The 25,831-nt window shown below is 43.9% G+C and overlaps 1 protein-coding gene across 2 annotated transcripts in view; it reads left to right on the top strand.

Moving 5' to 3' along the window:
- FLT3LG (fms related receptor tyrosine kinase 3 ligand) overlaps nt 1-25,831 on the top strand; it is a 330,147-nt gene that overhangs the window by 137,793 nt on the left and 166,523 nt on the right. The window contains exons 2-3 of one of the 2 annotated variants that reach the window (XM_089689005.1): nt 12,806-13,091; nt 19,580-19,649. In XM_089689005.1, coding sequence (XP_089545131.1) covers nt 19,635-19,649 — 15 coding nt within the window. In that variant the 5' untranslated portion in view covers nt 12,806-13,091; nt 19,580-19,634. The remainder of the gene's footprint in view (nt 1-12,805; nt 13,092-19,579; nt 19,650-25,831) is intronic. The other variant, XM_089689006.1, reaches the window with a different exon arrangement.

Below are 25,831 nucleotides of genomic sequence, written 5' to 3' on the forward strand. Positions count from 1 at the left end.
CCCCCCCAAAAAAAAAAATATTCTCCTGCTCCTGACGATTGCAGTGATACCACATATGTATATGTAATTTGTTGTTTGTATCCATAGTAAAACCCAGAAACAATAGTGTACAATTTGCTTTTTTTTTGCCCTACCCAAAACACTGACACTAACTGACACTGTTACTAATTAAAAAAACAAATCCTGCCCAAAATATACTGGCCCTGACCTTTGACCCTTACCTTGACCTTTACTTGACCAAAAAAAAGCCTGGCACTGAACTAGATCAAACTTTGATCTAGGTATTTTTTCTTTTATTTTGTATTATTTATTTATTTTACACACTTGTTTTTTTCCTCTCTGAAAGGAGATAAAATGTATCTCTCTCCTCCATTCAGAGAGAGAAAACACAGGGACGGGATTCACAGTGATTGATCACTGTGATAGTCAATCAGAGGCTATCACAGCAATCAGGTGACACGGAGTTGGAAGTTCCGAGTCCCGATTGATAGTACGGGACCTGGGGCTCATGGTGAAACCCCGGACTCTGTGCTGGGAGCGCTTTGATATGCGGCCTCATGGCATAAATCCTAGTGCAGTGAGGCCACATATTTGTGTGAGGCTGGCATCAAAGTGTTAAACATGCTTGGCACAGGTTGAAGTGAAACTTTATCATAGAAAAAAAAATGCTGGCAGGGAAGTTTTCATAGCAAAAGAGGCTCTGCATATATCTAATGCAATAAACGCTTCTTACCTGCCTACCAGCAAGATTCCAAAGATTGTACTCTGAGCCCTGCATGTACAGATCATTCTACAACCTTCACGCCTTGAGTGCTGGATTAAAATAATGAATATGTCCATTAGCTGCAGTTTCTTCATTCTGGGCCGACCAGTCAAGAAGGACTAAGACGCCAAAACCCAAAATACCAGATTAAGATGTCACTGCTGATGAGGAATCTCACAGCCTTTGCATCGCTGGAGTGGAGGTCAGTGTCAGGGACTTTAGTTCTGCTTTAACCCCTAACGCCTAAGCACAATTTTGCAACATTGACATGTGTTATTAAAACCATACATATCATCACAATTACTTTGTACATCTAGGTGAATTATATCTTGTTTTCTTCAGGACATATTGGGCTTTCATTTGGTGATAAATGGTAATAGACATCTCCTGATTTTTTTTTATTATCAAAGGAAAACTGGCCCAAAATTGTAAAATAAAATCATTTTTTTAAATTTAGCTTTGTGTTTCTTGTTACTACCATAGCCGACCACCAAAGAACAACCCAAAATGAATTTTCCAGCTCTTGATGATCGCAGCGATACCATATATGTGTGTTATTTGTTTTTTGTACCCGTAGTACAGCCCAGAAACAATTGTACACATTTTGTTTTTGTTTTTACCTAAAGCACACTGACACTAACACTAACTGACACTGATACCAATAAAAAAATTAAAAAAAAAGACCTTTGACCCTGACCTTTTGACCTTGACCGTTGACCCTGACCTTGACCCAAACACTTACTCTGTCACTGAACTCGATCAAACCTTGATCTAGGTATTTTTCTTTCTTTTTTCTTTTATTTTGTAATATTTATTTTAACAAAATTTTTTTCCCCTCTATGCCAGGAGTTAGAGAGATACAATGTATCTCTCTCCTCCATTCATAGAGAGAAAAAAAAAACCAAGGGGGCCGGGCTCTACAGTGACTGATCACTGTGATAGCCAATCAGAGGCTATCACAGCGATCATGTGACCCGGAATCGGGAGTCCCGTGTCCCGATTGTTAGAACGGGACCTGAGGCTCTCAGTGACACCCCGGTCTTTGTGCTGGGAGGGTGCTGTGCGGCGCGTTCCCAGCACAAAGACAGGTACGCAAATATGCGGCCCCACGGAAAAAAGCCCAGTTCTGTGAAGCCGCATATTGTGTGACATCGGCGCAAAGGGGTTAAAGTAATCTCTTCACAAGTCCAGGCAACTCAAACTGAGCATATGATAACAAATGCATGAGCATATGTTACCTTCTCTGAAAACATTCTGCCAAAATGATCAGTGCTACTTATTTATTTCAGGTACTTATATAGTGCTGTCAATTTATGCAGCGCCTTAGATATATATTGTACATTCACATCAGTCCCTAACCCTCAAGGGGCGTACAATCTAAAGTCCCTAACTCACAATCATACATACACATACTAGGGCCAATTTAGACAAAGCCAATTAACCTACCAGCACAGGGAGAACATGCAAACTCCAGGCAGGTGGTGCCGTGGTTGGAATTCAAACCAACGACCCTAGTACTGCCAGACAGAAGTGCCAACCATTTAGCCTCTGTGCTGCCCTGATCCAGTAGATCCAGGGATATAGGCAGTTGAAGGTACATGCCAGTCTTGACTTTTTAATGTTCACCTTCATCCTGCCCATCAAGCCTTGCTGCTATTCCTTTGAAGGTGTTGCTGGCCCCAATGACCCACAATAAAACTTTGGAGCTTAGAGGGGACAAATTTGTGTTTTACAGGAAAAGGTAAACTTTTTATTTAACTTCAGCAACTGCATCACTCTATTAATAGTTTTTACATGTGGTTTTGATGAAAAGTAACACCAGTTTAGGTATTTTATTTATCTTAAAGCTAAATTCCAGGCAGATATAAAAGATACAAAAAATGTTGCAGTTGTGGAATTCCAGGCTTAACCCTAACTACCCTATTTTCAGCCAACTCTGGTGCAGTCATATGATGTTCCCTGTATCTCCCAGTGGCACTGCAGGAGGAACCAGCAATGGCTAGTAAAGCCTGAAGCAACATCATTTGTAGGCTTCAATGGCCTTTACGTTGTCAGTGCTCCCCCCTCTCCCCAGCAATGCAGAGAGCAGAGAGGAATTAAGATGAAGTCATCTGTGTCTTGCTGTTTCTTTCACAGTCAAGTCAAGGGGTTTGGCGGAACCCAGTAGGTGAAAGCGAAGCTGCAGCACAAAAGATCATGTCCACTCGCAGGCACGGCTGTACTGTGTGCTAGAGCTGTGTAAATCTCAGAAATGCATGGACAGAAATGCAATTTCATTGGCAGCTAAAAGAGCTCTCATATATGTATTGCATCTGTGTATTTAGCTGTTTGCCTGGAGTACAGCTTTCCCTTTTTCATAACAGGTATCTGTTCAGAGATAAACATCTGTAGTTACATCAGAGAGAAAATCCGGTATTGGCCTGACTGATGATAAAACGTTTCAAGCTTTATTAAGTGTTAATCAAGACATAAAAGTATCCCTCATATAAAAGAATTCACGTGTTTCTGCCTCAACCGTATGGCCTTAATCATAAAAGTTGGTTTACCAACACAGTGGTATCAATGCAAAAAAAACAGATATACAAGTGAAAACAAAACAAATGCAAATTCCAAATTATGCAGCTGCCCCCTTTAAGTGTGAAACACTAGTAATTCAATATGCTAAATAAAGACAGATGCTTGCTAAATTCCTAATAATACATCAGATTACATAAATACACATTTGTGCAGAGTAGAAAACAAAAAAATGTGAAATAAAATAGAAGTCCTTCATCCGGAGCTCCCAGATAGTCTGTTTTACGCACCGATGAGCTCTTGGGCAATTAATGGGATATTTCAACTCCGTCATCTGATCAATCTTGTCTCGCACAGGATTCAGTCATTTGAGGAGATTAGGGCGTGCAATTCCACAATACTTCTATCAGCCAGATATACCTATTTACAGTTCCATCATTTTTTCCATTCCTTGAATTCCTCTCTAACACTAGATCGCCCCATAGATTTCTAGAGGATAGCTATCAAAGGCTCCTCCCAACAACATCTTATCACCTCTTTATATAAACTATTTCTCAATAAAGGTTCTCTTACTTGTAGCGCTCCCCCCTGAAGGAGCCGCTGGAATTAACGGGCACTTCTGTCCTTACTTCAGTGATGAACCATATATATTGGATCCACAGCACACCTTGTGGGAAGTTTTATAACAGGTTTAATAACAAAAGGTAAAACTCTGCAAATAGACTGCAAATTAACTTGGAAAATAGCAGTTAAATGCACTGAATACACAAACCTAGAATTGGCACAATAACATCAATAAACACAATATTCATGTATATACGTATATACCAGTATAGCGATAGATCAGAATGAACCCCCTGCCACTATAGCAGTAATATGTCCCCAGCTAGACTGACATCTCTGTAGGCTCAGTCCCAGATTCACTTGTATACTGTGGGATTGTAACACTGTGTGAGTCTATGTGTTGCACAGGCCTGTGTTAGTGAATCGGCGGAGCTCTTAAGGACTGACATGTCACTGGTTAGCATTTGCTCACCACATCCAAGAAGAACAGCCTCCAGGGGTTAACTCCTTGAAGGGATGATGAATGGGGCTCTATCTCTCTGCTAGTTTTTTTTCTGTTGTCAATTGTCGGTGCTGCACAGTCTCTGAGGTGCCTCACCTTGGATGGTCACACGCCTCCTCTGCGATTTCCAACACTCTGACCTCTCTCTGCGGTGGGAGATGTCGTTGCTGTCAGTAATTGCCATCACTGGTGACTGGTACCAATGATCACAGTTGCTGCTGACTTCAGCTGCTGTAGATAACCGTTGTCCTTAGCAACCTCTGCTGTTCTGGATACAGTGTCAGTGTACTTCAACAGTAGGGGCTGCAGACTAGCTCCCACATGTCCTCTGAAAAGGCACCCATGGCTCCCCCTTCCTCCTCCTTGCAAAGCATCCTGGTCTAGTAGTTCTGTGCAGTATAAAGTTACAATGTCTCTGTAATGAAACTACAACTCCCACAAACACTCCAGTACTGCTGAGAGCTGAGCCAATCAAACCCTTTCTGACAACATGCAGTCTTAAAAGGGAAACAGTTCTTTAAAAGGGAAACAGCAATGGCCCCGGTACATATTGATAGCCCTTATATGAAGAGATGGGAGGACGAACTCCAGTGCCCAATGTCTTTGAAATGTTGGCAAAGGATTTGGGATTCTGCTACTAAGACCACTCGTTGTGTTGTGTATAAAGAAAGCTTATATAAAATATTGATGCATTGGTACAAGACCCCTGTAGTGCTCCATGCAATCAACCTGAATCTGACAGGTGCTGGAGGTGCATGGGAGGAGTAGGCAGCTTGGCACACATCTTTTGGTTTTGTCCACAGATTGCGGGTTATTGGGTGAAGGTTAAAATAGTCTTGGAGCAAGTACTCAATGTTGCCCTACCCCTAGACCCGCTACACTATCTTTTGGGGCTACCCTTTAGGGGTATCTCTAAGCAATCTAAGAGGTTGGGAATACATATTCTGACGGCCGCTGGTCAGTTGACACCACGATTCTGGAAATCACTTGATGTCCCCACACTAAATCATCTCTTAAGGGCGATCTCTGAAAACAGGGAAATGAAATATCTTACAGCTCCAGTGGGTGATTACTCAGGTCACTTTCGATTTATTTGGGGAATTATGTGATCATTCTCCCTTTGGTAGACTTCCTTCCTCTCATCCTCTCCCCCCCCCCCCCCTTATATAGCTCAGACATCTCTTCCTGTATCGAACCTCTGACAAATAACCCAACAATATGCAGGCTTATGTCATTTTCTGCTTCTGTACTGTACAGTTCACCATGCTGTCTAGTTATGTTCACATTTCTTCTTTTTGTTTTATTGCAACGTTTACACCTAAAGTGTTGTTGTAACTCTGTTCTGGAAAAAATGGGCTTTGGCCTTTAACAACTTGCCAACCATCCACAGTACATTTACTTCGGCAGGTCGGCACCGATGCACAAAATCACGTATATATATATCTGTGGTTTTGCATTTTGGGTAGGGGGCGCACGCGAGGTGCGCGACCGCCTTACAGCGCCCTACCTGTGCCGATCGCGGCTGCGGGTGTCAATCACCGGGTCCCGGCCGATGATTGCCCGGCGATTGCCGGCAAACACTGACAGGGAGCACGGCTGCAGTCTTTACACTGCAGCTCTCCTCCCTGTCAGTTTTCAGCACACTGATCCGGAACGCTGAGCAGAGCTGTCCCGATCAGTGTGTTACTGTGAAGTACACACCCCCTGCCCCCTAGTGAAACACTCCCCTCACACAGTTAACACTTTGTTTGCCTTTTAATGTTAACCCCTTCCTCCCCAGTGCCATTAGTACAGTGTCAGTGTTTTGTTTTTTTTTGCACTGATCACTGTATTGGTGTCACTGGGGATGTCAGTGACCCCAAGTCAGTTCTCTCCCAGTGTCAGAATGTCTGCCGTAGTCCCGCAGTCCTGCCATAAGTCGCTGATCGCCACCATAAGTCGCTGATCACCGTCATTATTAGTACTAAAAAAAAAATTCCAGTATCTATACCGCCATTTGTAAATGCTATAACTTTCACATAAACCAATTAATTTACAGGTATTGGGATTTTTTTTTTAGCAAAGACATGTTGCAGAATACATTTTGGCCTAAATTTATGATGAAATTTGCTTGTTAAATTTTTTTAGTGCACATGTTTTATAGCAAAAAGTACAAAATATTGTTTTTTTTCTCAAAATTGTTGGTCCTTTTTTTTATAGCACACAAAATAAAAAATGCACAGGCAATCAAATACCAACGAAAGAAAGCTCAATTCGTGGGAAAAAAGACGAAAATTTAATTTGAGTGCAGCGTTACATGACCGCGCAATTGTCAGTTAAAGTAACGCAGCACCGTATCACAAACCGCTTCCTGACCACTTCTTGACCGCCTGATAGCAGAAATACTGCTACAAGATGGCACAGGTGCGCAAAATCACATACATATACTCCCATGGTTTTCACTCCCCTCCCAGATAGCATCAGATTGCTCATCTGTTATCACATTTAATCCTTTGATTGCCAGGAGCACGCTCATACACAATAAAAACCTCCATTGCTAGTATAGTGTCCGAACGGATCAATATCTTTGATCAGATCAACACTATACCAGCGTTCGTATTAGTATAGCATCCCCAAAAATGCAGCATTAGCGGGATCAGCCCCGGCACCTGCCAGCACCTGCGTATAGCTCCTATGCTCCCCCCCCCCCTTCACCCCAGCAAGTGCAGTGTCAGTAGGTCACTGTCACTTGACACATTGCACACAAAACGCAGTGTTCGCAGAATCAGGCCTGATCTCTACTAGCACTTGCTGGTAAATTTTGATGACTCTCATATGCAGCAGAGTGCCAGTATTAGTGCCGTGCTATCTTTTGGTGAACTGGCGAGCACCAGCGGCCTAGTACATCCTGGTCTTTCACATACCAGCACTGCAGTATGACTTGGTGACATGGTGAGTCCCATAAGTGCAGTACAAGCTGGTGAGGTGGCGAGCACAAGTATTGTCCCGCAACCACCAAGAATGCGTGCACATGCCTGTAGAGCCCCTCGTGTCCTTCCGGATGTGCTTACAAATCCTGATTGGCAGCCCACAAATTCTGCAGCACCCGTACTTACCCCATTGACTGCCCAACCCGGAATTCAGGCAGAAACAGCAAATTTAACTACTCCCCTTGATTTTTTGGAGCTGTTTTTCACAGAATATCTGTATGCATTGATTTGGATCAAATCAATTTATATGCACACCAATTTATTTCTGCCAATCCGAATTCAAACCTTGCCAGACCATTCACATGGAAACCCATTACAGTTTCTGAATTAAAATTTTTTTTGAGCCTAACCCTCAACATGGGCATTACTAAAAAAAAATGAATTGTGGTTGTATTGGTCCACAGACCCGATTCATCATATGCCTGTGTTCTCTGCTGCCATGGCTAGGCATAGATATGAGAGTATCATGTGTTGTATGCATTTCAACGACAATACACTCTGTGATCCTTGGGGTAACCCTGAATTTGACTGACTCCACAAAATTCAGCCCCTCGCAAATTACCTTAACCTAAAATTTGCAGATGTCTATACTCCCCAGCAAAACATCTGCGTTGATGAGTCCCTCATTAATTTTTCTGGCCGCCTTGCATTCAAACAATTTCTCCCCAGCAAGCGTGCCAGATATGGGGTCAAGATGTAGAAGACCTGTGAGAGGGCAACAGGCTATACTTATAAGTTTCGGATTTACGAGGGAAAAGATAGTCATGTGGAGCCCCCCGGATGCGCAGACTACATGGAGAGCAGTGGCAAGATAGTTTGGGACTTGGTGCCATCCTTTTTCCATATGGGTACCACTTATACATGGACAATTTTTATTCAAGCGTGCCACTATTTAGACATTTATATAATCTTGGAACTGGCACATGTGGCACCCTGCGACCTAATGTGTGCCCACCATTAGAAGTGGGTGGATGCAGGGCGGTATATTCTAATGGTGGGCATACCACATACTTTTTCTGGCAGAGATTTCTTCTCTTTTTTTCATTCAGCCCACACACTGCATACAAAAAAAAAAAGAACATAGCATATACACCCAACAAGGACCAGCGTCGTACTGGTACATCCCTGGACTTTGAATGGTTATACCAGGGTGATGCCTACAGCTGCAGGCATCATCCTGGTATCGATTTTTTTCAGCCGGCGATTGGCTTTTATGTAAAAGCAACCCTAGTGGCTAATTAGTTGCAGAATTGCTTTTACAAGCAGCGGGAGATGATGCCCCCGCTGCCTTCCACAGCTTTTTGGGCAGTCCCGTGCCACCGGGGGAACCTGAGAATGCAGCCGGTGTTTCTGCCAGCTGACCATAGAGCTGATTGGAGACCAGAATGGTGCCAATCATCTCTATAGTCTAAAAAATTGCAAGCTATGAGTATTTCATCACTTCAATTTTGCAGGATATAAACAGGGCCATTTGTAAATTGGGAAAGCATCTGATCACACTGATCTTGATTTGATTATATAATGTAAGGGCAGAGGAGATATCTAGAGTCCGATAGAATCCATTGAAGTTACAGGGGATATTGCATTCCCTGTGATAGCATTAAAAGTGATAAAGTAAAAAAATGAAAGGGACAAAAGTAAAAATAATAAAGCCTGTCATCAATAGTATGATATTTGAGGGAATAGTAAGGGGCTATTTGCCTGTGAGAAAGATGTCATAAGTGACAACCAGCATAGATTTATGATAGACCATTCTTGTCAGACCAATCTGTTGTTGTTTCATGAGGAAGTAGGTGAGAAATTGGATGGTGGAAGTCCAGTGGATGTAGTTTCTCTAGGTTTTGCTAAGTCATTTGATAATGCACAAGGCATTTGATAATGCACCTCATAAATGTTTAATCTATAAAAGGAGGTCTGTTGAAGTTGATTAAATTGTACGTACATAGATAGGAAACTGGTTACATCTGCAGGGGTCCTCAAACTTTTTAACCACTTGCCTACAGGGCACATATACCCCCTTCCTGCCCAGGCCAATTTTCAGCTTTCAGTGCTGTCGCACTTTGAATGACAATCGCATGGTCATGCAACACTGTACCCATATAAAATTTTTATAATTTTTTGGAGACAGATAGAGCTTTCTTTTGGTGGTATTTAATTACCTCTTTTTTTTTATTTTTTGCTAAACAAACCAAAAACAACTGAAAATTTTGGGAAACAAATAGTTTTTTCTTAGTTTCTGTTATAAAATGTTGTAAATAAGTGATTTTTCTCCTTCACTGATGTGTGCTAATGAGGTTGCAGTGATGGGCACTGATAGGCTGCACTGATAGGCACTGATGAGGAGGCACTGGTAGGTGGTACTGATGGGCATTAACAGGCATCACTGATGGGCACTGAAAGGCAGCACTCATATATGGCACTGATAGGTTTCACTGATAGGTGGCACTGACTGGCACTGATAGGTGGCACTGACTGGCACTGTTAGGCGTCACTGATAGGGAGCACTGATGCGCACTGATAGGTGCCACTGACTGGCACTGATTGGTGGCACTGACTGGACTGATAGGTGGCACTGACTGGCACTGATAGGTGGCACTGAAAGGCAGCTCAGATAGGCACTGATATGTGGCATTGATATGCACTGGTAGGCACTGATATGTGGCATTGATGGTGTGAGGGAGTGTAGGCAGAACAGAACACACACGGAGGATGATAAACACACAAAGCTTTATTGACATATGGGAGACACTTAATCGGGGCAGGAAGGTAGCGTCCGGGTACCCAAACAAGGGAAATAGAGGGCGGACCCCGAAGTAATTGCAATCTGGCCCACAATAGGGCAAAATTGGAGTCTCTGGTAAATTGTAATCCAGGCAGGATAATGGAGGGGCTCACGGACAGTCCAGGCAGGGGAAAGTAAGGGGGGGTTAGTCACGGACAGTCCAGGCAGGGGCAGCAGGGGTATAGACACTCACAGTTCTGGCAGGGGTCCCTTCTGGCTCCCAGCGGCCGGCAGCAGGCAACGACAACCCTCAGTACACGTCAGGTAAAACACACAGCTGATAGTTCTGGCACACAGCAGCAACGGGTAATCCTGGCCCCGGAGTATTAGGCAGAGTACCAGCAGGTAATAGTCCTGACCCAGAGTATTATGCAGAGTGGCAGCGGGTACTCCCTACCCAGAGTAACGGAGTTGCCAAGCAACGAGGCACGCCCCCTTGACACGGGCCGCGCTCTTGAGAGTGCGGCCGTTGTCTCCGGCGGGTGCAGGGCGCGGGAAGCCTCATGCCCCCCCGGTGGGTGCAGCGCGGCGACAGCTCCGTGGCACTTTGCTGGAACTCCCGGCGGGAGGTCACTTTCCTCCCATCCTGCGCAGCCTGTCTTCAAAGGCTGCGTCAAGATGTGAGGAGGTGAGGTGACAAGAGGGGGGGGGGGGAGAGGTGACACTTCTCATCCTGTGCAGCCTAACTTCAAAGGCTGCGACAGGATGAGAAGAGGGTGAGGGGACACAGGGAAGACACAGGCACCGGGGGGGGGGGGGTTTGCAGAAGAGGAGCAGGCACTCCGTGACAGATGGGCCCTGACAGGTGGCATTGATGGACACTGACAGGTGGCATTGATGGGGCTACACTGATCATCAGGGCACCTCTGTCCCCTCTGAGTAATACTGATTACCAGCTTTTCTCACGAGCTGTCAGCATGACAGCTCGTGAGGAGAGAAATGCAGATAACCGGCATTTCCTTATTTTCATGTGATCAGCTGTGATTGGACACAGATGATCACATGACAGAGCCGATGTCTTCGACTCTTTCTGTTGATTGGTGATCCGCTGTGTCCCAGGGACACAATGCACCACGGATCGCCGCGCTGCACACCACCGGGGGCACGCACGCGTGTTTAGAGTGGGAGGACATCATATGACGTCCTCCCAGAATGAGAGAACTGCCTTGCACCCATCATTTCCTTATGTGGTGGGTGGGAGGCAGTTAAACAGGGGGCCAGTTCATGAACCTTCACAATGTTGGGGGGCCGGAATATAGTTTGAAAAAAAACAGGAAAAAACAATACAATATTTAAAATGCACTGTACTCTGTAACGCACAGGACACCACAATGCGCTGTACACTGTAACACACTGGACACCGCAATGAACTGTACACTGTAACGCACTGGACACCGCAATGAACTGTACACTGTAACGTACTGGACACCACAATGCACTGTACACTGTAACGCACTGGACACCGCAATGCACTGTACACTGTAACGCACAGGACACCACAATGCACTGTACACTGTAACTCACAGGAAACCGCAATGAACTGTACACTGTAACACACTGGACACCGCAATGCACTGTACACTGTAACGCACAGGACACCACAATGCACTGTACACTGTAACTCACAGGAAACCGCAATGCACTGTACACTGTAACTCACAGGAAACCGCAATGCACTGTACATTGTAACTCACAGGAAACCGCAATGAACTGTACACTGTAACGCACTGGACACCGTAATGCACTGTACACTGTAATGTACTGGACACCACAATGCACTTTACTCTGTAATGCACTGGACACTGCAATGCACTGTACACTGTAATGCACTGGACACCACAATGCACTGTACACTGTAATGTACTGGACACCACAATGCACTTTACTCTGTAATGCACTGGACACTGCAATGCACTGTACACTGTAATGCACTGGACACCACAATGCACTGTACACTGTAACGTACTGGACACCACAATGCACTGTACACCGCAATGCACTGTACACTGAACACCACAATGCACTGTACACTGTAACGCATGGGACACCGCACTGCACTGTACACTGTAACACACTGGATACCAAAATGCACTGTACACTGTAACACACTGGATACCAAAATGCACTGTACACTGTAACACACTGGACACCGCAATGCACTTTACCTGGTGCCTGGTGTGCTCTCCTCCTCTCCTGTTGCTCCTCTGGCTGCAGCAGGTGAAATCCAGGGCTTCCAGGCTGCCGCTCACTGGGTCCTCGTGGCCGAGGACCCAGTGAGCAGCCTTGCTATTTGCCGGCCAGCGCCGTTTTTTTTTTCTTACGAATTTCATTTTTGTCTTCGGCTGGCCCAGCGGGCAGATAAATGGCTTTGGCGGGCAGTATCTGGCCTGGGGGCCATAGTTTGAGATCCCCTGGTCCAGAGAGTAGTTATAAATGGCTCTTCTGTCTTGGGGACAATGCTGTTCAATCTGTTTAATAATGATATATAGGTGGAATGAAGAACTCAATTTTAGTGTTTGCTGATGATACCAAATTATGTGGGGTAAAAACGTAATTACCGAATGTATTCTACAAATCACCAAGGGGGCGTTATACCAAATTACAAATTATGCTTACAAATTATATCCTGTTTAATAATATATCTTTACACACAAATCACAATTACATATATAAATATAAAATATAATAAAGTCCTTTGCATTTCTTCACAGATTCTTCTTGTGATTCCACCTCCACCTGATAAACAATCCACCACTTGTGCCCGTAAGAGTAAATCACTCATCAGACCATATTGACCTTTTTAACTAAAAAGAAGGTAATTGAGCACTTGCTTGTTTAAGGGATAATTCACCACTTGGCACCCCGTAGGAAGATCTGCATCAGATGAGTAACCTCCTGAGATCATATCAACCTCCTTAACTAAAAAGAAGGTCATTAAGCACTTGCATGTTTAAGGAATAACCCACTGCTTGTACCCAATAAGAAGATCTGCATCAGGTGAGTAACCTCCTCTCCAACATGGAAACCAAAGAGAAAGGGCTAATACGGTGTAGTACGTTTATTACGAATTAACCAACAGACACAGATATGCATTATGCTTACATTTAAAAATGCCGCTATGGCACCAAAGATCTTGCACAATAAAAACTCAAGGTGGAACACCGCTGCTCTGCTCACAACCTGGAGCCGCCCTGCATTTCAGTTACCAGAAGGGTGGGAACTGGAAGTAACATGATTAGAAGTTGCGCCTCGCTGTACGTCAAGTGACTTTATCAGGGAAGTTTAATTACAAATTACAGGAGCATCACCAACTTGGAATGCAATTATTTCTTACAATTTTGAGAAGGTGCCAATTATTTTGTCCAGTCCATTTTTGGAGTTTTGGGTGGAATGTGTTAGATTTGGCTTTTTGTTTCTCCACTTTTTTGTGTTATACCAATACAAACAAAAGAAATAAACATGAGAATACTGAAACATTTGTAATTGCAACAATGTTCTGGGCAAAGTGGTGCATTATCTGCCAGAAATGCAGGGATGCCAATATTTTTGTCCATGACTGTATATGGCTTGCTTAAAGGCATAGGTCACCTTAACCAGAACACTGCCTATAAAGGTATAGGGCACCTGTAAATGAAAGCAAACGGTGCAGTTTTGACCAAAGTTGAATAATGCCCTTGCTATGGATGTAATCCATTTACATACCTCACAAAACCTGATTGAAAAACTCCCATAAATTGCCCCCTCATCCTGCCTTGTTGCTTTGAGTTTGCTAACACATGCCAAGCTATTATTGGTGACCCCCACCAGCACAGGAGCACGCTCTCAAAATCTGAGTTCAGAGCTACTGCATCTGGGGAGGGAAAGTACACGTGAAGGTGTTTGAATCAGAGAAAGAGCTTGCTTCTGTGATGGAGGAGGTAAACAATAACAGTTGGGCATGTCTTACCAACAAGGCAGGTTGGGAAGATACAGTCTCTGGAAGTTTTGTCAGTCAGACTTCATGAGGTATATAAATGGCCTACACCAGGGGCGTTCTGACCATTCGAGCACTCGGGCACTGCCCAAGGGCCTGGGGTCAGTAGGGGGCCCCATGAAATGCCCCTGGTACCTTTTATAAAGGCTTTTTTGAGTGTGGGCAAGGACACAGGAGCTCCATGATCCCCTATTGCCCAGGAGCCCCATGAGTTGTCAGTCCGCCCCTGGCCTACACTTATGGTAAGGGCATTATTCAACTTTGGTCAAAGCTGCACTGTGTGTGTTTTTTTTCATCTACAGGCACCCCTTACCTACATAGGCAGATTTTTTTGGTAAATGTGATTTATGCCTTTAAGGTTTCAGTAAAGATTAGGTGTTCACTGTGTGATAATTGGCTACGCAGAAATTTGGCAGAGAAACCTTGATGTAAGATACTTGATGTAAAATTACATATACTGTATCAGCATGAGCATCTTACCACACTTATGTAGAACTAGCAATTAAAATAGTAGAAAGTGATTCTTATGTCATCTGAAGATTATATCTCTAAAGTTCAAGTATTGTCACGATTTGGAAGACTATTTGGGAACTTTTACTTGAAGTGGAATTCCCCAAACGTTCCACAATTTGCAATGGTTTTGTAATACTAATATCATGTTGTAATTGTAAGCTGAATTGTATTGGCAGCTGGATACTATAATATGCCTCTTGTCATCTGCTCACATTTTATCATTTAGAAAGAGTTTAGAAAAGAGAAGCAAGTGTTTGTTAAATGAATTAACAATAAAATGTATTGTCTCATTGCACAGAATTATCATGCTGGCTGAAAATTCTATTGTTTTAGTACACTGTATAGGGTATGCTGCAACAGTCCCCAAGGGCATCACTGCCCTCAGGGCAGTTGCACATTTACTTTCAATTGCTTCTACTTTCAATAAATTTTTATTGAAGTTTTATCATAATACAACAAATAACCATCATCAATTTAAAAAATGATTAATACAGGATAACAGAAGATAAGGAGCCTATAATGAATGCATAGGGGTGCATACATTCCGCAAGTGTCTAGTTACAGTGCATCCAGAAAGTATTCACAGCGCTTAACTTTTGCCATATTTTGTTATGTTACAGCCTTATTCCAAAATGAATTACATTTATTTTTTTCCTCAACATTCTACAAACAATACCCCATAATGACAATGTGAAAGAAGTTTCTTTTGAAATATTTGCAATTTATTAAAAATAAAAAACGAAAAAAATTAATCCATTTTGGAATAAGGCTGTAACATAACAAAATGTGGCAAAAGTTAAGCGCTGTGAATACTTTCTGGATGCACTGTATAACAACTGAATTCCAGTACAATCAATGTAGATGCTCCATATATCCACCCAACCCAGTTCTTACATCATTAGAGCGAACAGGGCCCGGGATTATGCTATCCATTGAAATATCCAGGTCATTAGACTTGTTTCGTAATGCTTCATTATTATTATAAAGTATTTATAGGGCGCCAAAAGGTTTGTTCAGTCCTGAACATTATAGTGGGAGACAGTACATGATACAATACAGTAACAATACAATACACGAGGGGTTCGAGGGCCCTGCTCCTTGGAGCTTACAATCTAGGAGGGAGGGGATAGTGGCACAGGAGGAAGTGGCTGTGGGGATGGAGTGGTAGGAGGAGTGGAGGAGATTGGCTGTTAGGTGAGGGCGGGGTAGGCTTCCCTGAAGAGATGGGTTTTCAGGGTGCTCCTAAAGGTGAGGAGGGTAGATGACAGTCTGATGGATTGGGGTAGTGAGTTCCAGAGGATGGGGGAAGACCTGGAGTAGTCCTGGAGTCGGGCATGGAAGGAGGAGACCAGGGAACTGGAGAGTAGCAGTTCTTGTGAGGAGCGAAGAGTACGTGTTGGGTGGTATTTGGATATCAGGTCAGTGAGGTAGTTTGGGGCAGTATTATGCAGTAGTAGTAATAGCTTTGTACATCAATGTTAGTAGTTTGAATTTTATGCGTTGGGCAATTGGAAGCCAATGGAGGGAATGACAGAGGGGGGTGGAGGATTCGGAGTGGTAGGTAAGGTGGATGAGTCTGGCCGCTGACTTCAGGATAGACTGAAGCAGAGTAGTCTGTGATGAGGTAAGCCAGTGAGGAGGGAGTTGCAGTAGTCGAATCGTGAGATAATAAGGGAGTGAATGAGTTGTTTAGTAGTGTCTGGGGTTAGGAACGAACGGATTTTGGAGATGTTGCGGAGGTGGAGCCTGCATGAATTTGCCAGTGATTGGACATGGGGCTGGAAGGATAGGTTGGAGTCTAGAGTGACACCTAGAACTTTGGCTTGCGGGGTGGGACTGATGGTGGCGTTATTGGTCATGATGAAGAGGTTAAGGGGGGGGGGCACGGGCTTCATAACTCACATAAAAACTAATTGGATGAGTGGTTAATATGAATGAGCTTATATGCCTGGGTTTGGTTCCCATAGAAGTCAATCGGGGGGGAGGGAGAAATCCTTTTTTGTTTTTGGCTAATAGGCAAATAACTACTGTAAAAAAAGTCAAGGGGAACTGGATGCTGTTGTGAAAGGCCAATGGAAAAAAAAAAGTAAATTCTCACAATTACAAAATTTTAAATTTTAAAACGTACCATACAACAGGAAGTAGGGGTCTTTTCATGTAGCTTCAAGGAAAATATAAAAAATACATAGATTCTTTGAAGGACATTCTTAAGAGGTGTTTTACATCTGTACAGGTTGGTAAAACTACAATTGCCATGGACAGTCTCAGCAACAACTTGTGCATAGGCAGCACATATATGTCTGTTGATTTACTTTTTTCTGTAACAATTATTTAGGCTTGTATACAGCAGTAGCATCCCTAACTGATCTATTTCAGTTTGAAAAAAGGCTTTTTTTTCAGGTAACTTTGGCAGGGACACATGCTCTAATATCAAATGGTAATAAGTAAACTTCCACTCGGATCGCCTAGGTCGGGTGTCGGCAACCTGCGGCTCCAGAGCCGCATGCGGCTCTTTTTCCCCTTTGCTGCGGCTCCGGAGCACACTGCCCACCAGGTGACAGGCAGCCGCGGCTCGCGAGCCACATGCGGCCTCCTTACACGCTCTTCTGTGTGCCAGGCGCCCGCTCCCCTCCCTCCTCTCGGGCGGCCGCCCCAAAAGTCAGGACTCTGCAGCTAGCCCAGCAATGGGCAAACTACGGCCCAGCGGACCTTTTAATCCGGCCCGCGGAGCGTGGCAAACATTGGCTGTCAGGATGTAGGCGGGGCAGCCAGGATGTAGGCGGGGCAGCGTGACGAACTCCTCTCCTCTCACAGTCCGCCCTGAAGACCGGAACGGCGCGGGAACACGGCGAGAGGAACGCGCGGAGCAAAGGTAAGTGAATTGACACAATATGGGGAATGAATTACTATAGGGGGGATGAATTACTATATGGGGGATGAATTACTATGGGGGATGAATTACTATATGGGGGATGAATTACTATATGGGGGATGAATTACTATGGGGGATGAATTACTATATGGGGGATGAATTACTATGGGGGATGAATTACTATATGGGGGATGAATTACTATGGGGGATGAATTACTATATGGGGGATGAATTACTATATGGGGGATGTATTTTCAGTTTTAAAAATGTGGCTCTCAAAATAAATTTCAATCGTGGTTTTGGCGAGATTTGGCTCAGTTGAAAAAAAAGGTTGCCCACCACTGCATTAAGGTAAGAAACAATATATGCAGTGTCGGATTTGTTTTAAATGTTGCAATGGTTTTGCGGCTCCCAGTCTTTTTTTCCCTTCGGAAACGGGTCCAAGTGGCTCTTTATGTCTTAAAGGTTGCAGACCCCTAGGTGATGTGGGCAGAAGTGGAAGCGGGTACCTGTCAAACCAGGTGTCCAAAAGTTGAAGGAGGAAAAAAGGCAGAAAAGTAGAACTTCCCTTTAGGGGTGAAGTTCTGCTTTAAGGACACTATCTACTCACCAAATTTGCAGTTAGGGATTTCTTTGCCCACATGTTTTTAAAAGATCCTCAGGGTTTTCCATGCAGGGGATTCCAACATTGCTTCAAAGCACAAAGCAAAATATATATTTTTTTATTTGGTAACTCAACATCTCCAAGAGATCAAAGAAAAACAAGATCATGAACTCCAGCAATTGTAGTATACCCTTTTTAATCCATATGTATATGTTGTGCACTGTAAGTCTTTTACCATATAGCCTTTCTGAGATAAATAAAAATGAAATAGAGGGACTCAAATACTTCCTTTTTTGGAGAAAATGCTACTCCTTTTCCATACAGTGCTGATCACGTAACCAAAAGCCTAGGCATTTGTTCATGTGATTTGCACTGAAGGGGAGAATCATAGGTTGGTTGACCTATTCCTATACCTAGGCTTTTGGTTTTGTGACCAGCACTGAGGGAGCAGGAACAGCATTTTTTTTTTAGCCGTGACAGCATATTTCTACTTTTGCAATCAGATTCAAACCCCACTATATTCTTTTAATTTGTTCTCATTCACACAGCATGGCTTCCAGCAAAGAGAGGCTGTACTCAACCTCCAGGCTGTGTAATAGGAGACACCAGTGCTCAGGCTGGGCTGCTGTTAACACATGGAGCATGCAAATATTTGTTACAAGTTATGCTATGTGAACAGGGACATGTTAGGAATATAAAGTAGGTGTTTGGCTCTAAATGTAGAAATACACTTAGGTTATCCGTCCAATCAAGACTGTCAACATAGCTTTAAGCTAAAGTGATATTAATGCCATTTTTGTTTCATGATATGCTGACAGCAGGACATGCTTGTGTTGTTTTTTTTCACCTTTTCTCCTCTTCGCTTGTTTTATACTACCCTGAACTTCACTGCCCTATTCAGGTATGTGAATGACCCCTGTGCATGCCTGGACCTAAGGCGTTCCACCTTGTGCGTGCTCCTGATTTGAAGTACAGACTTACAGTATGTGCAGCCACTACCAATGCAACACAAAAGACCCAAAGCTTGGAAGCCCCTATCAATCACTTTTGTGGAAGAGGAGAGGTATATCTCTGTGTGTCTCCCACGCTGCCTGTATGTGCGGCACTGGGAGCACAGACAAAGTACAAACTCCATAGTTCCCAAAAGGCATGGGGGCACCCACATACGTGAAGTCATGTACAGGGGCGGACTGACCATTTGGATTTTCGGGCACTGCCCGAGGGCCCGGGGTCAGTAGGGGGCCCCATGAGATCCCCCTGGTACCTTTTTCATAGGCTTTTTCGAGTTTGGACAAGGACACAGGGGCCCCATGATCCCCTATTGCCCGGGGGCCCCATGAGTTGTCAGTCCACCCCTGGTCATGTATTGTGGCCAGGGGACAGTATGAGTAGCAAGACCAGAGGAGAAAAAAACACAGCAAGAGGATGTAAGTCCTGCTATCAGCATCTAATTATACAAAAAAAAAGGCTTTATTAATTCTGATCATTTCAATATCTAATAATTCCTTTTTTCTTTCAACTAGGACGTTGGGCTCTCCTGCTCCTTTCTCTTCATGCTCCCTCTCCAGCTATGAGGAGATGAAAAACGGAAATGTGAGTAAATCTGAGTCCTACAAACATCTCTGATGTAGCAGCAAGACTGCAGAAATAGCTAACACTATTGGGCCTGTGGCCCTTGGAGGTCCAGTTCTGACTCTAATTAAGGAATTGTTTCCATACTACCACATGATTTCACCAATGAAAATGTTATATTATGGTGTGTTTATCAGCCACAAGACACTTTTGAATCCATAAACAGGTTAAAGTCAACATTTTTTTAATAAAAATAATAAACATGTTATACTTATCTGCTCTGTGCAATGGCAAACTGCTTGCTGTGGGGGCAGACGTGCAGGCTCAATCCAGAGCCAGGCTGTGTACATCTGTAGACACACACAGTGTCGCCCCACTCCCTCCTCACAGCATTTGATTGACAGCAGCAGGAGTCAATGATTCCCACTGCTGGCTCAGTCCCTGTGAGTATCGATTAAGGACTTAGGTAAGTATTAAGGAAGTGGGGCAGTACAGCACGTAACATTTTTTATTCACCTTAATGCAGGTGCTGACCTATCAATCATCTGCTCATCCTCATTCATAGAAGCTGTATTATGGCTTCTGCGAGTGGTGGAGCTGCCCAGAAAGGGTGGGCATAGCCATGTTCACTTGTACACACCTTTAGCTGTATTAAACCCTGTCGCACTGGAAAAATATGGTGGTAGGGGTGATGGACAGAGGAGGATTTCTACTAACAGAAGAGGCTTCAGCACAAGGGACACGTCCTACTGACTGTAAATTGTCCCTTGTGCTGATTCTTCTGGATTTTATTTTAGCTACAAAGTTTATTTACTACAATTCAAGATTCCTGTTCTAAAAAGGTTTATAAAGTTTTACTCCCATACACGGCAGTAAAAATTTGAGGCTGCATGGGTTCTCAGTATCTGATATGCACTGTATAATTTTAGGTATGAGTGTGTATTCTGCATATATGGATACTGTACTGAACCTCCTCTCTTATCCTGTATGTGGGATTAAATTCTTCCATTTTCCTTTTGTATGTATTCGTTATGTAAGGATATTGCTCAGTAGCTCTTCTCTTCTCATATAATGCTGTCTCTTTTGAACATGTACAATAATAGTAAAGGCTACGTTCATTTATTACATAAATTGTCCCATGCAGGTAAGTGGCTCCAGTAGCTTAAAGTACACTATGCTCTTTGTAAAAATATTCTTTAATGCAAATACCAAAACTGTAGGCCTTCTCTGTCATCCATGAAGCCTGGTCAAAATACTCCTAATGTTTACATTCCTATGGCCAGCTTACTTACAGGACATGGGTTACTACAAAACAGCTGCTGAGCCTCCTATGTTGAGGGCAGCTAAAGTGGTAATTTCTTTAGTTGTTCTCAAAGAAGGAGGCTTGGTGGCCATTTTGTTTCAGCTCAGAGTATGAGATGGAAGTAGGCTGCAACAGTTACATACAGTAGTTCGTCTGGCTGAAAAAAAGACAAAAGTCCATCCAGTTCAATCATAAAAAAAAAGTCAGAGAGAAAACAGGTGGCGCGCACACCTAGTGCATTATCCAAGGTTTATTGTAGGAATTAAATCATAAAAACATACTCACAGACGAAGCATGTATCTAAAAAGCATGGAAAATGACAATGGCCACAACGGCGGGCAAGGTGTTCTCACTGACAGTGCGGTCAAATTGCTGACGCGTTTCGGGGACGAATCCCTTTCCTCAGAGCTGATGACCAACCTCTGATGCTGATGCACGATGAATGGAAAGTAAAGTAAGAGCCCTGCTGTTGAGGCATCAACAGCAGGGCTCTTACTTTACTTTCCATTCATCATGCATCAGCATCAGAGGTTGGTCATCAGCTCTGAGGAAAGGGATTTGTCCCGAAACGCGTCAGCCATTTGACCGCACTGCCAGTGAGAACACCTTGCCCGCCGTTGTGGCCATTGTCATTTTCCATGCTTTTTAGATACATGCTTCGTCTGTGAGTATGTTTTTATGATTTAATTCCTACAATAAACCTTGGATAATGCACTAGGTGTGTGCGCCACCTGTTTTCTCTCTATCCAGTGGCTGATTTCCCCGTCTGAGGAGGGCTGCACCCCTGGAACATTTCCTTTTGGTTGTCGCTATCCTGGTACCCTTGGCTTCCCTTTTGGCTGTGCATATCCTGAGGCGCTGGAGAGTACATACGCTATAAATAAAAAGTCCACTGAGTTGCCCAGAACCAACTCTTGAGGGAGTCTATTCCACATTTTCAAAGCTCTCACTGTGAAGAAACCTTTCCGTGTTTGGAGATTACATTTCTTTTTCTTTTCCTCCAGGCATAAAGAGTGCCCCCTTGTCCTCTGTGATGACCTCAGGGTGAATAGCTCTACACTGAGTTCACTATTTGAACCACTGATGTATTTATACATGTTGATCATATCCCCCCTTAATCTCCTCTTCTCAAGAGAGAATAATTTAGTTCCTCTAATCTTTCCTCATAGCTGAGCTCCTCCATGCCTTGTATCAGTTTGGTTGCCCTTCTCTGTATTTTCTCCAGTTCCCTAATGTTCTTTTTGTGAATTGGTGCCCAAAATTGAACTGCATATTCCAGATGAGGTGTTACTAATGATTTGTACTGGGTAGTATGAGATCTCTCTCTCTGGAGTCTATACCTCTTTTAATACGAGAGGATTTTGCTCGCTTTAGAAACCGCAGCTTGGCATTGCATGCCATTATTAAGCTTGTGATCTACCAGAACTCCCAGATCCTCCTCCACCATTGATTCCCCTAGTTGTACCCCCCCTAGTATGTATGATGCATGCATATTCTTAGCCCCCAAGTGTAGAACCTTACATTTATCAACATTAAACCTCATTTGCCACATAGTTGCCCAATTAAACAGTGCATTGAGGTCGGCTTGTAAGTTGAAGATATCTTGTAAGGACGTTATTCCACTGCACAGCTTGGTGTCATCTGCAAAGACTGAAATAGAATTTTTGATCCCGGACCCTATATCATTTATAAATATATTAAAAAGTAAGGGTCCCAACACTGAACCTTGGGGTACACCACTGATGACCCCAGACCATTCAGAGTATGAATCATTAACCACTACTCTTCCAATACAGTCTTTTAGCCAGTTTTCTATCCATTTACATACAGAACAGTGTGAGAATATTGGTGGGGACATGCAGCTGGAGAATTTTTGCTGCAATCAGAGCCATGCGCACATGAATCAGGAACGACTGCTGTGTCCTGGAAATAGGCCAAGATGCAAGACTGTATGCATGGGGAGCATTTCAGGCCAGGGTTCATGAGTGATAGAAAATGCCTACAGGTATGGCACTTGCAGTAAACAATATTTTTACAAAGGCATGGTGGATTTTAAATTACAGGGGCCTCTTGTCTGCTTTGACCAATTATGTAAAAGGTGAACCTAGCCCTTAAGCCACATTCCTTTAATAATTATGTACATGTTAACTACAGCAACAGTACGCTTGTCCTAAGCATTCCCTATGTACAAAAGACATGTATCTGATCACCACAAACTGAAAACTCTGTTTAATACATAATATTCACAGCAAACTCTCCCATCCATTCATGTCTCCATGCTTTATTTTATTGAGAAATCACTTTGAAAAAACACCCCTACTAGTATTTCTAGTTGCTGCCATCTTGAGAAAAGGTAGATGCTCCATGTAGTAGTTAATTCCTGGAATCCATCTGGCCTTAGCTCAGGTATGTGGGCAGGAGAGTGTGCTTAGCTGAGAAAACCTCTCCTCCAGTTTTATTTATTTAACAGGTTTTTTTTTTTCACTGTACATTTTTTAATCACTTTTATTCTTATCACAAGGCATGCATGTATCCCTTGTGATAGAAATAATTAGTGACAAATCCTCTTTATGGAGAGATGTGGGGTCAGTAAGACCCCACATCTTTCCTCTGAAATGTAAAGCATTAGGTCAAAAAAAGCTTTGATCTAATGCTTTAAAAAAAATAATAAATGGCCGGAACCGGAAGTGACATCACTCCGGTCCTCCAAGGGCATAGAGATGAGTGGAGGCCACTCATCTGTATGCCCAGCCCTGGAATCGTTTGATGGTTTCTCAGGTAAGGCTGAGAACTACCCACCAGCAGCGGCGGGCAGCAGCGAGGGGTGGAAGCAAGGGGCAGGGTTTTTTCGGTACCTGCATCAGTGCTTTTTTTCATATCGGATGACGGCCAAAAGGGTTGTTTTCGGCCGAAACTTTTCAGCCACCAAAATTTCGGTGCATCCCTATTAAACACAATATATCTTCCTATCTATTTACTAAGACTAGCACCATTAACAATAATTAACCACTAGCCTACAGGGCACTTATGCCCCCTTCCTGCCCAGGCCAATTTCCAGCTTTCAGTGCTGTCACACTTTGAATGACAATTGCGCGGTCATGCAACACTACCCATATGACATTTTTATCATTTTTTGTGATAGAGCTTTATTTTGGTGGTATTTAATCACCTCTGGGTTTTTTATTTTGTCTTAAACCAACCAAAAACCACTGAAAATTTTGAAAAAAAAAGTTTTTTCTTAGTTTTTGTTATAAAATTTGTAAATAAGTGATTTTTCTCCTTCACTGATGTGCGCTAATGAGGCTGCAGTGATGGGCACTGATAGGCTGCACTGATAAACACTGATAGGTGGCACTGCTGGGAACTGGTAGGTGGCACTGATGGGCATTGACAGGCATCACTGATGGGCACTGAAAGGCAGCACTCATATATGGCGCCGATTGGTTTCACTGATAGGCGGCACTGACTGGCACTGTTAGGTGGCACTGACTGGCACTGTTAGACGGCACTGATATGCAGCACTGATGGGTACTGACAGGCGGCACTGATGCACACTGATAGGCGGCACTGACTGGCACTGATAGGTGGCACTGTCTGGCACTGATAGGTGGCACTGATTGGCAGCACTGATGGGTGACACTAAAAGGCAGCTCAGATGGGCACTGATATGTGGCATTGATGTGCACTGGTAGGCACTGATATGTGGCACTGATGGGCACTGGTAGGTGGCATGGATGAGCACTGCCAGCTGGCACTGATGAACACTGACAGGTGGCACTGCTGGGGCTACACAGATCATCAGGGTACACTGATCATCAGTGCTCTGATGATCTGTGTACATGTCCCCTCCGAGGAATGCCGATTACCAGCCCTCCTCACGAGCTGTCAGCGTGACAGCTCGTGAGGAAAGAAATGCCGATAACTGGCATTTCCCTGTTTACATGTGATCAGCTGCGATTGGACATAGCTGATCACATGACCGAGCCGACATCTTTGGCTCTTTCCATTGATCGGTGATCCGCTGGGTCCGAGGGACACAGCGCACCGCCGATCGCCATGCTGTGCGCTCCCAGAGCCGCACATGCGCGGTTAGAATGGGAGGACGTCATATGACGTCCTCCCAGAACAAAAGAACCGCCTTGCGTCTGTCATTTTACTATATGGCGGGCTCCCCACTAAACAGCTGAATGTAAAAGAGAGATTTTCCGGCAATTTAAAAAATAGCATGGGGTCCCTCCATCCATACCAAGCCCTTCAGGTCTGGTATGGATTTTGAGGGGAACCCCCAGGCCAAAATGTAAAAAAAATGGTGTGTGGTCCCCCCAAAATCCATGCCAGACCCTTATACGAGCATGCAGCCAGGCAGGTCAGGAAAGGGGGGACAAGCGAGCGCCCCACCTTTCTAAACCATACCAGGCCACATGCCCTTAACATGGTGGTGGCTCCCACCCCAGATCCCGGACCCCTTTTATGTGAATGAGTATGAGGTACATGGTACCGCTACCCATTCACACAAAAAAAACTGAGTGTGAAAAAGACAGAAGAAAGCCCTTTATTAAAAGAAGGAAAATAAAAGAATGCCCCCGAAGTAGATCCAAAGTTAATCACGATGCCCACCTGCGGCGCTACCCGAAAAAAAAGTCTCTGCTCTTGACGCTGGCTCCAGCCATCTGACTGCTCTACTGGCTTGACAGTTCTTAAATATGTAAGGGGCGGAGCCATCCAGTGATATCACGCATGTGACCCTGCCCCCGTCTGACAGCATTGACCCAGAATGCCTTGGTTGATGATATTTAAGAAGTGTCAAGCCAGTGGAGCAGTCAGACGGTTGGAGCCAGTGTGTAGAGCGGAGCCTTTTTTTTTCCAGGTACTGGTGGGCATCGTGATTGATGTTGGATCT

The sequence above is a fragment of the Staurois parvus genome, unplaced genomic scaffold (genome assembly GCF_062004578.1).
Source record: "Staurois parvus isolate SC_StPar_1 unplaced genomic scaffold, SC_StPar_1.0 ptg000465l, whole genome shotgun sequence".
Classification (NCBI taxonomy): Eukaryota; Metazoa; Chordata; class Amphibia; order Anura; family Ranidae; genus Staurois; species Staurois parvus.